This window comes from Aphelocoma coerulescens, chromosome 2, assembly GCF_041296385.1.
Source record: "Aphelocoma coerulescens isolate FSJ_1873_10779 chromosome 2, UR_Acoe_1.0, whole genome shotgun sequence".
In the NCBI taxonomy this organism is placed as follows: Eukaryota; Metazoa; Chordata; class Aves; order Passeriformes; family Corvidae; genus Aphelocoma; species Aphelocoma coerulescens.
The window spans coordinates 167,626,403-167,641,473 of NC_091015.1; the positions used below are offsets into that span (position 1 = coordinate 167,626,403).

At 50.5% G+C, this 15,071-nt stretch overlaps 1 protein-coding gene across 1 annotated transcript in view; it reads left to right on the top strand.

Moving 5' to 3' along the window:
* The first annotated feature begins 310 nt into the window (after positions 1-310).
* The window catches only part of ARHGAP39 (Rho GTPase activating protein 39), a 103,979-nt gene continuing 89,218 nt past the window's right edge, over positions 311-15,071 (top strand). Inside the window, exon 1 of the mRNA XM_069005616.1 lies at positions 311-365. Coding sequence (XP_068861717.1) covers positions 355-365 — 11 coding nt within the window. The 5' untranslated portion in view covers positions 311-354. The remainder of the gene's footprint in view (positions 366-15,071) is intronic.

Consider the following 15,071-nt stretch of genomic DNA (forward strand, 5'->3'; position numbering starts at 1 on the left):
CACGCGCATCCCACCCAAACCGCCCTCCCAGCCCTCCCATCATCCCCCGCGGGGGAGGGGGGGGCCTCTCCCCGCCCCTCATTTGAATAAGGGCGTGGCTTTGCCGCAGGAGGGGGCGTGTCTCCGCCGTGGCCACGCCCCCCAGCTCGGCCCCCATTGGCCGCGCCGCCGTTGTCGCTGGTGACGGGGACGCGGCGGGGCCGCCGCGCTCAGAGCGCGCCGGGAGCGGCCGCGGCGGGCACGGAGCGAGGAGGGGCCGGGGGGGGGGGGCTCGGGGTCGGTCACGGGGGGGGCCATGGGAGCCCGAACCGGGGCCGGGGCCGGCGGCGGCGAGCGGTAGAGCCGCCGGGGATCATGGCGGAGAGGTGAGAAGCGGCATCGCGGAGGGGAAGGGGGGGGGATTTGGGGAGGGGGGGGGGGGGAGCTTCACCTCCTGTTCCAAGCCCCCCTAAGCCCCCTTTAGGGACCCGTTCTTGCATCCCCTTCCTCTCCGTATGACGCTTATGGGGATGCCCCCACCTCTTCGAGGTGCCCTTGGGGGGGTCTTTCCCACCCCCCCCCCATCCGTCATCACTTTGCGGGGGTCTCAACGCCTTTTTGGGGACGGGGGTTCCTTCCTCCTCAGGCTCCGTATTGGGGTCTCCACCTTGATTTTGGAGGTTGGGGGGGGGGGCATCCCCACCTGCGCTGCATCCAGGTGTTGGTTTGCCTGGAGAATTCCAAACCCCCCTCCCAGATTTTGGTGCATGGAGGGGGGGGCTGGATGCGCCCACCTGGTTCCTTGTGGCCGCAGGAAGGGGATGGAAAAAGGGGATGGAGCTCAACCCCACCCTGGATTTCGGGGAGAATTGGGGAAGGAGGGGAATTGGATCCCATCCTGCTCCCAGTGGAGGGTCTGGATCCCACCGTGTTTCCCGTGGTGGGGAGGGGGGTCTGGATCCCACCCTGCTCCCTTAGGAAGGGGTTATGGAGGGGCTGGATCCCACCTGGTTACCCCTGGAGGGGCTGGATCCCACCTGGTTACCCCTGGAGGGGCTGGATCCCGCCCTGTTCCTCGTGGGGAGGGTTACGGAGGGGCTGGATCCCACCCTGCCCCTCCTGAGAGGGATTTGGAAGGGCTGGATCCCATCCTGTTCCCTATGGAGGGGCTGGATCCCACCCTGTTCCCCACAGGGGGTTTTATGGAGGAGCTGGATCCCATCCTGCTCCCTATGGAGGGGTCGAATCCCGCCCTGCTTCCCATGGAGGGGGTTTGGAGAGGCTGGATCCCACCCTGTTCCTTATGGAGGGGCTGGATCCCACTGTTTTCCCTATGGAGAGGCTGGATCCCACCCTGCTCCTTAGGAAGGTGCTGGATCCCACCGTGTTCTCCTTGAGGGGTTTTATGGAGGTGTTGGATCCCATCCTGCTCCCTCTGGAGGGGTTAAATCCCACCCTGCTTCCCATGGAGGGGGTATGGAGGTGCTGGATCCCATCCCAATCCCCATGGAAGGGGTTTGGAAGGGCTGGATCCCACCCTCTGCAGGATGGGGGGGGGGGGAGGGTTGAATCCCACCCTCCTCCCTTGAAGAGGTTATGGAAGGGCTGGATCCAACCTCATCCCGCTGGCCGCTCGGGATTGGGGGGGGGCGGGGGGGGATCGGTGAAGCCCGGGATGGATCCCATGGGATGCAGGAGGTGTTTTCATGGAGGTGTAAGGTGTGGCAGGGCGAGGGGGGGCAGCTCCCGGTGGCGGGGGGGGGGGCGTGGGAGTGGGTGTGGATGCAGGGATGCGCCGGGAAGGGGAGCGGGCAGGGATGGAGCCGGGTGGGATGGGGGGGGGGGGGGGGGGGGGGCTGCAGCGGGATGCGCAGCGCTGGAATTTGGGGCCGGGATCTGGAGGACCAAATGCACTGGTTTTGGAAAGGTGGAGGGGGAGAGTTGTTTGGGATTTATTTCTTTCCCACAGACGATGGAGCCGCTGGTTTGGGATTTTTTTTTTTTTCCCCCTCTTCCCTGCGCCGTTTCCCCCATTCCTTGCGTTTCCCTCCGGCTGCGAAAACTGCAGGACGGTTGTGGAGTTATTTATTTATTTCCTTATTTATTTGTGTGCTCGTTAATTTATTTCTTCATTTATTTATTTCATTATTTATTGAGTAATTTATCGAGTTATTTCTTTATCCTGTTATTTATTCCCACTTTAATCAACCTCTTGAGTGACCTCTACGGAGAAATCCGCAGCTGCTCCGGGGCTCCGGAGCCTCACCTGGCACACGCAGCTGGGTGGGATTAAGGGGGGGTAAAAAAAAAAAAGCCAACACGTTTTCCATAGAAAATGGATGGATTCGGGATGTTTGGAGGGAGCTGTTGGGGATCTGCGAGCAGCAGGTGGCTCAGCCAGGGCTGGAATTGGGATGTGATGCTTCCCTCGGTGCCTCCGTGTCCATCCAGGGATGAAGGTTGGTTGGGCTCCTTCCTCCATGGAATGTCTTTTTCCCAGATGGATGCTCATTTATCCCAAAAACAGAGGGATTGCAAATGTGAGGAGCTGGGTTTGGTGCTGCTGGAGTGGAAAACCGATGGTTTTGGGAAAAGGGAGAGCGGCGGGATTTGGTTGTGGATGTGGATTAGCCCAGGAATGTGGGGTCTCGGATTATTTGTGTGATTTTGTGTTGGCTCTTGGAGTTCTCCGAGTGTTATTCCATGTGGATTTGGGGCGGAATATGGGTTGTATTCCTTCCCCCTCCCTCGGGATGGGTGGAGGAGGGAGAGCTCAAGGCATCCAGCGGCCTTCCCCTTCCTCCATAGGGAAGCACGTGGGGTTTCCATGGAATATCCTGAATTATAGAATCCTGGAATGGTTTGGGTTGGAAGAGGCCTTAAATCCCACCTAATCCTTAAATCCACCTCTGCCATGGGAAAAGGGGCACCTTCCACTTTCCCGGGTTTTTCCAAGCCCCTTCCAACCTGGCCTGGAGTTGGAGTGTGGGATCTTGGGATCGCTGACTGGGAGCACTTCTAGGCCTAAAAGCCTAAACTTGGATGAATTTAACTCCAAAAATTGGAATTTCCAGTTGCTGAGGGTGGCACAACTCATCCCACCGGAACCAGGGATGGATTTTCAAAATAATCCCGACATTAATCCCCTTGGGAAAGAGCATTTTAGTGCTTCCCTTTGGGAAGAAAGGCCTGTGGGGAGGGCCTCATTTTCCGGGGAAGTCTTTGCTTTTCCCACCCAAATCTGTGGTTCCTGGATTTTTCCTGCTGCAAATCCAGAGAATCCAGGGTCTGGGCTTTCTGTGAGCCAGATGTCTTCAGGCTGCTCTTTTCCAGAGGGGCTGGAGATGGATTCAAAGGGATTTTTGGGAATGTCCTGCTGTGCCATGAGATTGGCTGCTGGGGTGGTGGGAGCAAAGAGAGGTCAGGGATTTATGGAATCGTTTAGGCTGGAAAAAGATCCTTAAAGTCATGGACTCCAACCCTAAAAGTTTGGAAGGAAAGGGAGACTCCTGAAGGTTTTCCAAATCCTGAGTCAGATTGTGTTTCGTGGTGGATTTTCCTGATATCCATGAAAATGGGCCAGTTTTATCTAGGGTTTTATCCTGTTTTTTTGGGATTTTATTCATTGCTGCCACTGTTTTGTTGGGACAAGGAGCCACTTTTTACCCCGGATGCAACCCCAAAGTGGTTTTTATGGATTGTCCAAGCTTTTTAGGATTTCCAGTCATTTATATCACTGGATCATCTGAAATCATTTTTAAAAAGGTATTTCATGGAATTCCAGGCTTCTGAAAAATACGGGAATGTCGTGTGTGTGTGGTTGGTTGGTTGGTTGGTTGGTTGGTTGGACATCACACCTCCTGGGAATGTGTGGCATCCATTCCATGAAAATCTTGTCCTGTGGAGCACCTTCTTTAGTGGGAAGTTGGAGAATCCCTGAGGCATCCCATAGGTCCTCCCTATGGAGAATCCTGGCCTTCTCGGATAGAGCTTCAGGGACAGAATTCCCTCAACTTTGTGCTCCTTTAAAACATTTTTTTCCCCTCCATTTCCCAGAAAATCAAAACCTGGATTTGAAGGTGACCTACTTAGGCCTTGATCCCAAAGTTCCAGGCCTTCGGTTCCGGCCACTGCAGGGGGGTTTCTCCTGGAAAATTCCTGGGGGGTTGGAATCTTGATAGTGCTGGTGGACACAAATTCCCTCCAAAATTCCACAGAGGAATTGCTTTAGGTAGGGAACAGGAGCAGCTTCCTCAATCCCCTAAATCCCAGGAATGTCTCGTGGCTTTTCCTTATCCAGGTCACTGATTTCTCCTGGATCAGTCTGACACCTCAGTCCACATTTAGGAAGATCCAGGGCAAGTTTTTCTGGATAATTTTCCACATAAACAGTAATCCAAATATGGGACATTGCATCCCGTGGGATAATCTTGGTTTAAAGCTGGCTTGGGAAACTCCTCAAACCATTCCCGGAGAGCCTTGTGGTGCCGTCGTCTCCTTCCTGAAAAATGATGAATTTTGGAGTCTCACCTCTGGGAATTTGGGAACAGACACCATGAAAACCCAACCAAATAATGACCCAACAACCTTTAAAAAACCCCAAATCCAGACCACAAACTACAGCTGGGAATTCAGGCAGATTCCAGGGTCAAATTGATGTCAAATCCCATAAAACCACGCGTTCCCTGATGCTGGAGCAGAGCTGTGGAGGGGCCTGGATTTAGGGGAGAGATCCTAAATCATCAGATCTGGGGTTTTTGGGCTGCACTGTGGCTGCTGTTGCTGTTTTATGGAGTTTTTATTGGGAATGTTTGCTCCGGGTGATAAATATCTGTGGGAATTTCGTTTTGATGGTTCAGATTTGGTTGAGACAATTCCAAGAGTTTTCCAGTGACCTCTTCCTTCCAAAAAATCCTTTAAATTATCGTTTCCCTGCTCTTCCTCCATCCTCTCCCTCCCGCATTTTTGCTCCAGTGATTATTTCCTTACATGCTCTAAATAACGCATTGAACCCCGACCTTTCCTCTTCCTCCTCTGGCTCTTCCCAAAAATAAACATTCCGGCTGGAATTTTTTTTTTCCCCCCCACTTTCCAACTTATCCAGGCTGGCTATTTTTAATTCCAGCTGCCAAGAAGTGTTTGAGGGATAAATGTGCTCCAGGTGCTGAGAGGAAGAAGTGCAGCACTCCAGACCTCCCAGTGCCCTTGGGAATTTGTCGTTATCCCTGAAATTGCTCCCAGAGATCCCCAAATCCCCTTTTTTTTTTTTCTGGTTTTCCAGCTCCTGAAAGGATCGCATTGTGCTGTTCCAATGGGAGGTGCCTCCTGTCTCAAATTCTTCATCCCTCTCTCTTTCCTTGAGCTTCACAGCTCCAGGGATTGGATTTATTTCCCTCTTCCTGCTCTAGCCCTTTAAAAACATTCCGACATCCAGCTCCAGCATCCTGATTTTTAGGGAATAAATCTGCCAATCCCAGTTTTAGGGGGCTGAAAGTGTCACTCTGACTTTCGGGAAGCTGTATATCCCCATCGCCACATTCTCAAGAGGAAAATAAATCTTATTTCCAATTTTTGTCAAGTCTTTCCCAGCAATAAATGGGAAGGAGGTGGGAAGAGGCAGTGGAGTGACCCAGTGGTGTCGTTCCAAGACCAGGAATCACTGTTCCCACAGGGAAAGACATGGAAAATTCTGATTGTTGAGGAAGGTCTCGTAAAGCTTGGAGCAAATGAGGCCTGAAATGGACTCTCAGAGGGAGAAGGTTCTGCTTGTTGGATTTCACAGACAGCAGGATCCTGGGAAGTTTTGTTCCTGGCTGGAATGGGGGTTGGAAGTTTGGGTTCTGGGTTGAAGCAGAGCTTTTGGAATTGTGGGTGACGGTGGAGTTTCCTCATTAGTTGTAAGCACTGGAGGAACTGGAGAAGAGGGAGAAGGGGATTGGTGATCTCTGGGCTTGAATGTGGCAGAGGGGGAGGATTAGAGAATCATGGAATGGTTTGGGTGGGAAGGGACCTTTGAGGGTCATCCCATTCCATGGGCAGAGACACCTCCCACTATCCCAGGGTGCTCCAACCTGGCTTTGGACACTTCCAGGGATGGAGCAGCCACAGATCCTCTGAGAATTCCATTCCAGCCCCTCACCACCCTCACAGCCAAGAATTCCTTCCCAATATTCCATCCATCCCTGCCCTCCAGCAGTGGGAAGCCATTCCCTGTGTCCTGTCCCTCCATCCCTTGTCCCCAGTCCCTCTCCAGCTCTCCTGGAGCCCCTTTAGGCACTGGAAACGTCTCCAAGGTCTCCTTGGATCCTTCCCTTCTCCAGGTTAAACACCCCCAACCCTGTTCCCATTTTCCCAGGATTTCAGCTCCTTTGGCCATAACTGCCTTTGCCCACACTGTCCCTTTATTCTTCACCACCAAAAAGCATGGAAAAATCCCTGGATTGAAGCATGGCTCCTCCCTTACGGTGTTTTTCCTACGGAAAACCCGTGTGCCCAATCCATTTGCGCCCGAGCCGGGTTCCGGCGGATTCTGGGCTGCCTCTTCCCGAGGTGCTGACATTTCCCTGTCTGCCTCGTTGCATTTTTATTGATCTTCCCTCTCTGCTCCATGCCCTCTGTGCCGGAATGGAAATGACTTCCAACAGGGCCGCATGTTCGGGAAGCCGTCAAAAAAACGTTACTTTGGGAAGCACCGCTACGGAATTATGGTTTTTTTATTGATCTTCCTCATGCGCTTCACGCCCGGCTGGGAGAGGTCATGGAAAAGCATGGAAAAGTGCAATCCTTTATGGGATGGAAGCGGGGCGGTTTCTTGTCTGGAAGAGGAGGATGGGCAGTGAAGTGCCTTGGAATAACGTGGGAATTTCGGTTGCTTTGGAATTTCAACTCACCATCGGTCTGGGATTTTGGGACCGCTCAAATCATGGAATCGTGGAATGGTTTGGGTTGGGAGGGGATGTAAAGATCATCCAATTCCACCCCCTTGCGATGGGAAGGGATAATTTCCACTATCCCAGGCTGATCCAACCTGGTCTGGGACAGTTCCAGGGATGGGGCAGCTGCAGCTTCTCTGGGAATTCCATTCCAGCCCCTCACCACCCTCCCAGAGAGGAATTTCTTCCCAATATCCCACCTAACCCTGCCCTTATCCTGTCATTCCATGCCTTCTTCCAAAACCTTTTTCCAGCTTTTTTCTGGGACCTCTTTGGACTCTAAATCCTTTCAAAAGCTCCAAATAAAGCTGTCCCTGGATTCCGAGTTCCAGGTGGGCTCGGAAGGGAAAATGCTGCTCCTTGAAGAGCCCGTCTCCCTTCTTTTCTATAATCCAGGGTCATTTTTGATCTTTCTGGTGTCCGTTTTTAAATTCCTTACGTTCAGGGACACATTGGGAGCTGCCCCAAGCACAGACACAAGGATTTGGTGGATGCATGGATGTATCCTCAGTTTTTTTGGTAATTAAGCTGCCTCTTAAGGGCTTTCTGGATCCATTGATGGACCTGGAGTTGGACTGCTGGACGCTTCCTAAGCTTCTTTACTCCCTTTAATCCAAAGGGTGTATCCCTGGATCCATGGCCCCTCAAAGACAGGGAAAGGAGGAATCCCATGGAGACCTTTCCCAGTTGGGCTGCTTGAAAAAGAAAGAACAACAGAACAGTCTCGGCAAGATTTAATGTGGTCGGGAATATTTGGGAATAATTAGGAAGAAGGGGAAAAAAAACCCACCAGGCAGAAGAATTCCTTTTGAAAGGAGAGGAATCGAGGGATTTGTGCTCATGGATCTCTGAGTGCATCAGCGGGCTCTGGGTGAGGTGGGAGGGGATTTTCTTCCACTTCCCAGAAAAATACTGGGATTTGGTTTGGAGGTTGTTGGGTGAGGCTGCTGGACTCAGAATCGTCCACAGAGCAGGAATTCTTAATCACAGAGTCATGGAATGGGTTGGAAGGGATTGGATTAAAGATCATCTCATTCCAACCCCTGCCATGGGCAGGGACACCTTGCCCTATCCCAGGTTGCTCCAAGCCCCATCCAGCCAGGCCTTGGACACTTCCAGCAGCCACAGAGTTCTCTGGGAATTCCATTCCAGCCCCTCACCACCCTCACTGTAATAAATTCCTTCCTTAAATTCAGTCTAAATGGTTCAGGAATCCTGCTGGGGTGGAAGTCTTGGATTGCTGACTCCTGTGGGGATGGTGCCAGGATGGGAGCCGCTTCCCTCGGGATTGGTGTGTTCCTAATTACGTGTGGCTGGATTAAATGGAGCAGTTGGGCAACAAAAACATGGAAAAACCTCTTTATTTTCCATTACTTCCACATTAAATTGATTTTCATTGCATCCTCTGCCTCTCCCAAGGAGCAGAGACCATTCCCTTCCGTATTCCCACCTTGTGTGCCATTTCCAGGAGATGCCCTCGGATCTGTCAGAGCTGCCAGGAAGGGGAAAATTCCAAACAAATCCATCCTTTTAGGAGCCTTTTTCTTTTCCCCCTTCTTCTTCTGCCTCTCCGACATCTCCAGAATGTCACCTTGAGGAGTCCGTATCGGAGCGTGGCGGTTCCATGCTGGGGATTTTCTGGTTGGAAGTAGGTGCTGCTCCCAAAAAAACCCCCCACAGTGATCCAGAAATTTTCTGTCTGGGAATTTTCTGTTTTAACAAGGAATTCCTGAGTTTTTTTAATTGAGGGAAATCCTGTGCTCAGAACTCCAAACCCCGATAAGTGAGTCTGGAATAATTCCTGTTCTGTCACACTCCAGCTCACCTGAACGATTCCCCCTTTTTTCCTCACCTGGCTGGGGCATGGAAAGGGATTTTTATCAGGATGGAAGTGGGAATAAGATCAAAGAATGGGTTGGGCTGGAAAGGGACCTTAAAAATAATTCCATGGGCAGGGACACCTCCAACTATCCCAGGGTGCTCCAATCCCCATCCAAGCTGGCCTTGGACACTTCCGGGGATGGGGCAGCCACAGCTTCTCTGGGAATTCCATTCCAGGCCCTCACCACCCTCATCGTAATGCTTGGAGCACAGAACAGGTTGGGAAAGGTTTTTGTGGGAAAACCCATGGGAATAACACATGGAATAACACAGGGAGGAAAACAGGTCTTAATTTATCAACTCCAGAGTCTCCCAATGTGTCTTTTGGGAAGCTCCAATCAGGAGATTAACACAAACCCTTGGGAAAAGCCAAGCTGGGTGTGCAGGAGGAGCAGGTTTGGCAGCAGAACCCTCCATTTCCCGATGCTTTTCCATGTAGGAAAATCCCGATCCAGACTTTTAAGCCACAGGTTGTGTTTGCCTCATTCCATGTGTTCCTCAGGCATTGCCTCAGTGACGGTGCCTTATCAGCTCATTAAGTGCCTTATCAGTTTATTAAGTGTCTTATCAGCCCACGGAGGGGTCTGTGGCCTTTGGAATTCTGAGGTGCCCGTCCTTTTGGCAAGTAGGGATAATAGAAAAATCGGGATACTCCTGCCGTGTGCAAATGTCTTTCCTTAAGGCTTTTAACTATGGAAAAAAGGGGCCTTTTATGGGGATAATTTTGTGGGAATACCTGGAGGATCATGGAAGTGACATTCCCAACTATGCTGAGAGACCTCAAATCCCGGGATCAATTTTGGGCCCTTCATGACAAGAAAGACATGGAGGGGCTGGAGCGTGTCCAGGGATGGGAATGGATTTGGGGAAAGGTCTGGAACACCAGGAGCAGCTGGGGGGGGCTCATCCTGGAGAAAATGGAGCTTTAGGGATAAATAAGCTGAGTTTAAGACTTGTCCCTCCTTGTGTCAAATCCCACTGCAAAGCCGGGAATTCCAGTTCCATTCTTTGTTCCCTTTCCCTCAAATGGAACGTGGAGAACACCTAAGTTTGGAAAACTGAGCCTGGATATTTTCGTACCATGAACAGGTTTGGTTTTGTTCTGGAGAACTTGGAAAAGGGAATTGCAGAGGAGACAAATCTGCCCATGGAAGTGATTAAAGGTTATCGGTGACTCATGGATCTCTCTCCACCCACATTCCCTGATCCAAGGATTTCATTCCTCTTTTCCCGATTCAAGTCAGATTTTCCTGGGTGGTAGAAATGATTTAACCTTCAGGGATGCTCCGAGGAGATCTTGGAGCCTCTTCCAGTGCCTAAAGGGGCTCCAGGAGAGCTGGAGAGGGTCTTGGGACAAGGGATGGAGGGACAGGACAAGGGGGAATGGCTTCCCACTGGTTAGATGGGATATTGGGAAGAAATTCTTCCCTTTGAAGGCCTGGAGTGGAATTCCCAGAGAAGCTGTGGCTGCCCCATCCCTGGAAGTGTCCAAGGCCAGGTTGGACAGGGCTTGGAGCAACGTGGGATGGTGGAAGGTGGTTGAAACTGGATGGTCTTTAATCCAATCCCTTCCAACCCAACCCATTCCACGATTTTGTGAGCTTAAATGGTTTCGGCTTAGTAAGAACTTAAAGCTCCATGGAATTTTGACTCTAGCAGGATTTAGAGCGGGAAGAGAAAGGCACAAATGTCCAAGGGGGCTACAAAAACCTGGAAAACTCTGTCAAAAAACAGGGATTGGAAAGGGAAAAATCAGAGGTGAATGAGGAATAAATCACTTGGGACCTATGTAGGTAAAAATCATGGAATTGTTTAGGTTGGAAAGGAGCTTTAAGATTGAGCCCCAGCACTTTCAATGTGCTGACCATGACCCCAGGTGCCATATCCACAAGGATTTTGAATCCCTCCAGGAATGTGACTTCATCCCTGTGCCCCGACTGGACAGCTCTTTCCAGGAGGAATTATCCCAAAAATATCCCACTTAAACCTCTCCTGATGCCACTTGAGGCCACTTCCTCTTATCCTGTCCTTTATTCCCTTGGGAGAAAATCCCGACCCTCACCCGGCTCCAACCTCAGAGCTGAAACATGGGAGGGGGGAAACCAATAACTGTGGAATTAATCCAAAGGGACAGAAACTCGGGAGAAGAAAACTGGATGTGAAGGAGGCCGAGGATGCTCTGGGCTACGCGTGGAAGTTGCGTGCACAGAGAGGGACGTGGAGGCTCTTTGATTGTGATCAGGAATGAAGTGCAGGCTCAGGAAAAAACAGGGAAGTTTGGAATGGTTGTGAGGAAAACACGGGCAGCGCTTCAGTTCCCAAGCGGCTGCCGAGTTCCTAAATCCCTGTTTATGGAGAATGTAAAAATATTCCAGCAAAACTTAAATCCCGGGGAATAAAGGGAGATTTGGTGTCGCCCCTGTGGGTCTTTTAGGAACTGTTGTTCCTGGAAAGTTGTGGAGTTAGGGAAGCCTTCGAGGTATTTGGGTAGGAAGGGCAGGAATAAATGAGTTTATGGATCGGTGCCGTGGAGATTTGCCTGAAATTGTGGGAATTGGACCAGACAAGTTTTATAAGGAAGAGTCTCATATGGAGCTTCTGGAGTAGTGGGAAATATTTTCTGTAGTCAGATAAATGTGTAAAAATCCCTTTTTTTATCAGGAAAATTTACAGTGGGAATTGCTGGAGCAGGAGAAACCTTGGAGCAAGGGTCAAATCAGCAAAAAAAAACATTCCATGATTTGAGGATCTTGTACCTCGCGCTTCAGCTCCTTCACAGATCCGAGAATTCCAAGGGAAAGCTCAGGATTAGGAGAGGTTTTGTTGTTTATCCTGAACATCTGAGGGAGAAGGGAACAGGCAGATTGTGATCTCACGGAGATGATCTGAGGATACCCCAGAAGAGAGACAGAATTTTTTGGGATCCTTCTCCATGGATGAACCTTTGTGTTTTCAACAAAATTTGCCTGGAAATGTTTTTTATCCCATCTTTTCCCTGCGAGGTACTGAAGGATTGGGAGCGAGAGGAATGGGGGTGGTAGGGCAGGAGAATGGGGAAAAAAAAGGACAAAAAGTGTGGCTGTAGCAGGAGCTCGACACTTGGAGAAATTCCAAGTAGAACTTGGGCACAAGGAAAACATTTGGGAAGATGCTGATGGGACGTTGGAGCTGGATGGGGGTTGGGATCTGCTCCCAGGGAACAAGGGACAGGACGAGAGGAAACTCAAGCTGTGCCAGGGGAGGTTTAGGCTGGATTTTGGGAAAATTCCTCCTGGAAAGAGCTGTCCAGCCTTGGCACGGAGAGACTCGGGAATATTTTTGGCTGGGAACCATAACGAGGCCTTAACGCAGAATCCATTTGAGGCAGGATCCGTTTGATGCGGGAGATGAGAAGAACTCCAGTTAAAAATCCAAGCGTGGCAGGACCCGGAAACAGGAATGACAACGGATGTGGGATCTCTCCTTGTCTTCTTCTCCCAAGCATTCCTGTTGTCCTGGAGCTGGCAGGGCAGCTCCATGTGCATCCTTAAGATGAGGAAAAGGATGGAAAGGGTCCTGATGTGTCTCTCTATTAAGAAAACTCATTAAAATCCAGTATTTTGGTACTTGGAAACATCTTCTCATACTTTCCATAGCCTAATTTTAAAACCCAGTGGATTTCCTTGGAAAGACTTGCGTAGATCCACGGGATGGATGGGAGATGTGGGATGGAGGGAGAGGAGCCATGACATCAGCTGGAATTGCTTTGTTGGGAAAGCCCTGACTGTGTTTTTTATGATTCCTGGGCAAGGGAATCCCCAGTTTTCCTTCCTAAACCATCCTGCTTGGTGGTGTCTGTCTTCCTTAAGCTCAGATCAGCTCCTAAATCCAAGGAAGAAGGTCCAGTTGAGCATCTAAACCTTTAATCCACCAAAACATATTTCCAAGGAATGCCTTTTTTCCCTATTCCTCGACTTAAATGGAAACTCTTCCAACATGCTCCATGTGTTGCATTTATTCCTTTCCCTGTCTGAGATTCGCTTCGCCTTGACAAATTTCCTTTTATCCCTAAAAAAGGCCTTAAACTGCTCCAAAGGGTGAAAATATTCGGAGCAGATTTGGGTTTTTTCCATTTCTGTCTCAGGAACTCCTCTGTCAGCTGGAGGAGGAGGAAGAATAATTGGAAATATTCAACCCTTCACGAGCAACGCTCCAAGAACATTTCTAATGCAGCCGGAATAAGATTTGGGTTTTAGAGCTCTCTCGGTATTGATTTGTTGCTTCAATTTGTTCGTTGTGCAAGGAGGGAGGAAAATGTTTTATAAAAAGATTTCTGAACGCACCCAGCGATGGCCGGACCATCACGGAGTTGCTTTGGTTGTTCATGGTTAATTTGATTTCTATTTAAAGCCAGCAGGGATTTATTTTGTCGCGTTTCAAAGGAGAAAAAGGGAGAAGTGTGCGGATCTCATCGGGACCCCGATTTAGGAGATGTCTTAGTGTGTGTCTCCTCCTTCCCCCACCTCAAATCTGAGCTTTTTTTATCCTAAATTTCCGTTTCGCCCTCACCTGGGTGCAGGTGGCATTTATCAGTCTGAGGAGAATAAATTATAAATGTGCTCCAAAAAAATCCCCAAAACCAAAACAAACCCCAAGTCTTGATGTTTAAGGACTTTTCCTGCTCTCCTCATCATCTTTCCTCATTTTTAGCTACACTTTTCAACTGTGGCTTCCAAGAGTACGGGTCATTGATTTTGAGATTGGCAGATGAGATTCCCTCCAGCTCCAATGTCACTCCGAGGAATCCGTGTCCAGAGAGGCGGAATTGAGCCGGGTGGGCACCGTTGGGTGAAGAACCCAGCAAAGGCATTGCTTGGGGGTCGGAAATGCCCTCGGAGCGTGGCAGTGTCTGGAAATTCCTGTTCCTCCCTGGAAATTTGTCATCCCCCTCGAGAGGTTTTTCCCGGGATTAGATTTGAGGTTGGACTCCCGGGATCTGTCTCTGTGGGCTTGGAACGCCGCATCATCCAGGAATCTTTGCCTCAATTTCTGAGCAGGGATATTGGGTGGTTCTTGATGAGTTTCTGCTCAAATTTTTGGGTTCAAAGGGTCTCAGCTGGAACGGTCTTGAGGGCTGGGATTGATTTTCCTTTCCCTCAAAACCCTGGATTGTGTTGGAACAGGCTGGGAGAGCTGGGAATGTCCAGCCTGGAGAAGAGAAGGATCCAGGGAGACTTCAGAGCCCTTTTCAGTGCCTGAAGGGCCTCCAGGAGAGCTGGAGAGGGACTTTGGACTAGGGATGGAGGGACAGGACACAGGGAATTCCCACTTTCCCAGTGTCAGAGGGCAGGGATAGATGGAATACTGGGAAGGAATTCTTGGCTGTGAGGGTGGTGGGGCACTGGAATGGAATTCCCAGAGCAGGTGTGGCTGCCCCATCCCTGGAAATGTCCAAGGTCAGGTTGGATGGAGCTTGGAGCAACCTGGGATGGTGCAAGTTGTCCAGGGGGGAGAGTTGGAACTGGATGATCTTGAAGGTCCTTTCTGACCCAAACCACTCTGGAATTGTGTCCTGCTGGTGCCACTTTGGAAGGAGGATTCTGATGGATAACAGGATCATCTCCCTCTCCAACACCTTGGAACTGTGGCCGTTGTGTGGCCAAGGTCCAGCTGGCTGCAGACCTTCTCCATGGACACTCAGCTTGCTTGGAGAACATCCCAAGCAGTTCAGAATTTTGGTCAAACAACTTTTTGGATGGTTTGTGGTGAGAAATGTTCCTTGGAAACTCACTCGGATGAGTCGCCCGCGTCGCCCGAAACCCGTCCTGTGCCAGACAGGCGGAGCGAGTTCTGGAGACTCCAACAATGTCTCATCCATGCCCAAACAACCACTGTCATCCCCCAAATGTTGGGATGGGATCGTTTATCCCGGGAGGCAGCCAGCAGCCAGTGGTTCCTTCAAGTGTCTGGGAGATGATTTCCCTAATTTTCCTGCCGCTCCAGGGATTTAATCAGCCAGCAAATTGCAGGCCTGGCTGATTCCCGCCTTATCTCCCGATCTTGCTGCTCAGGTTTGAGGGCCCTGCTCGGCTTTGTCATTTTGGGACGAGCTCCCAAACTTCTTTGAGGGCAGAATTCCCGGGATTAAAGGCTTTGAGCACACAGGAGCTGCAGGTTTGAGCAGCTTCTCCAGGAGTGCAAACTTTGTTTAACCACAGGAAGCATTTTGGGTTCTTTGAATCCTTCCAGGTGAGGAGCCTTTCCATGAAAAGCCCCCGTGACTCAGCCACATCCAGCTCG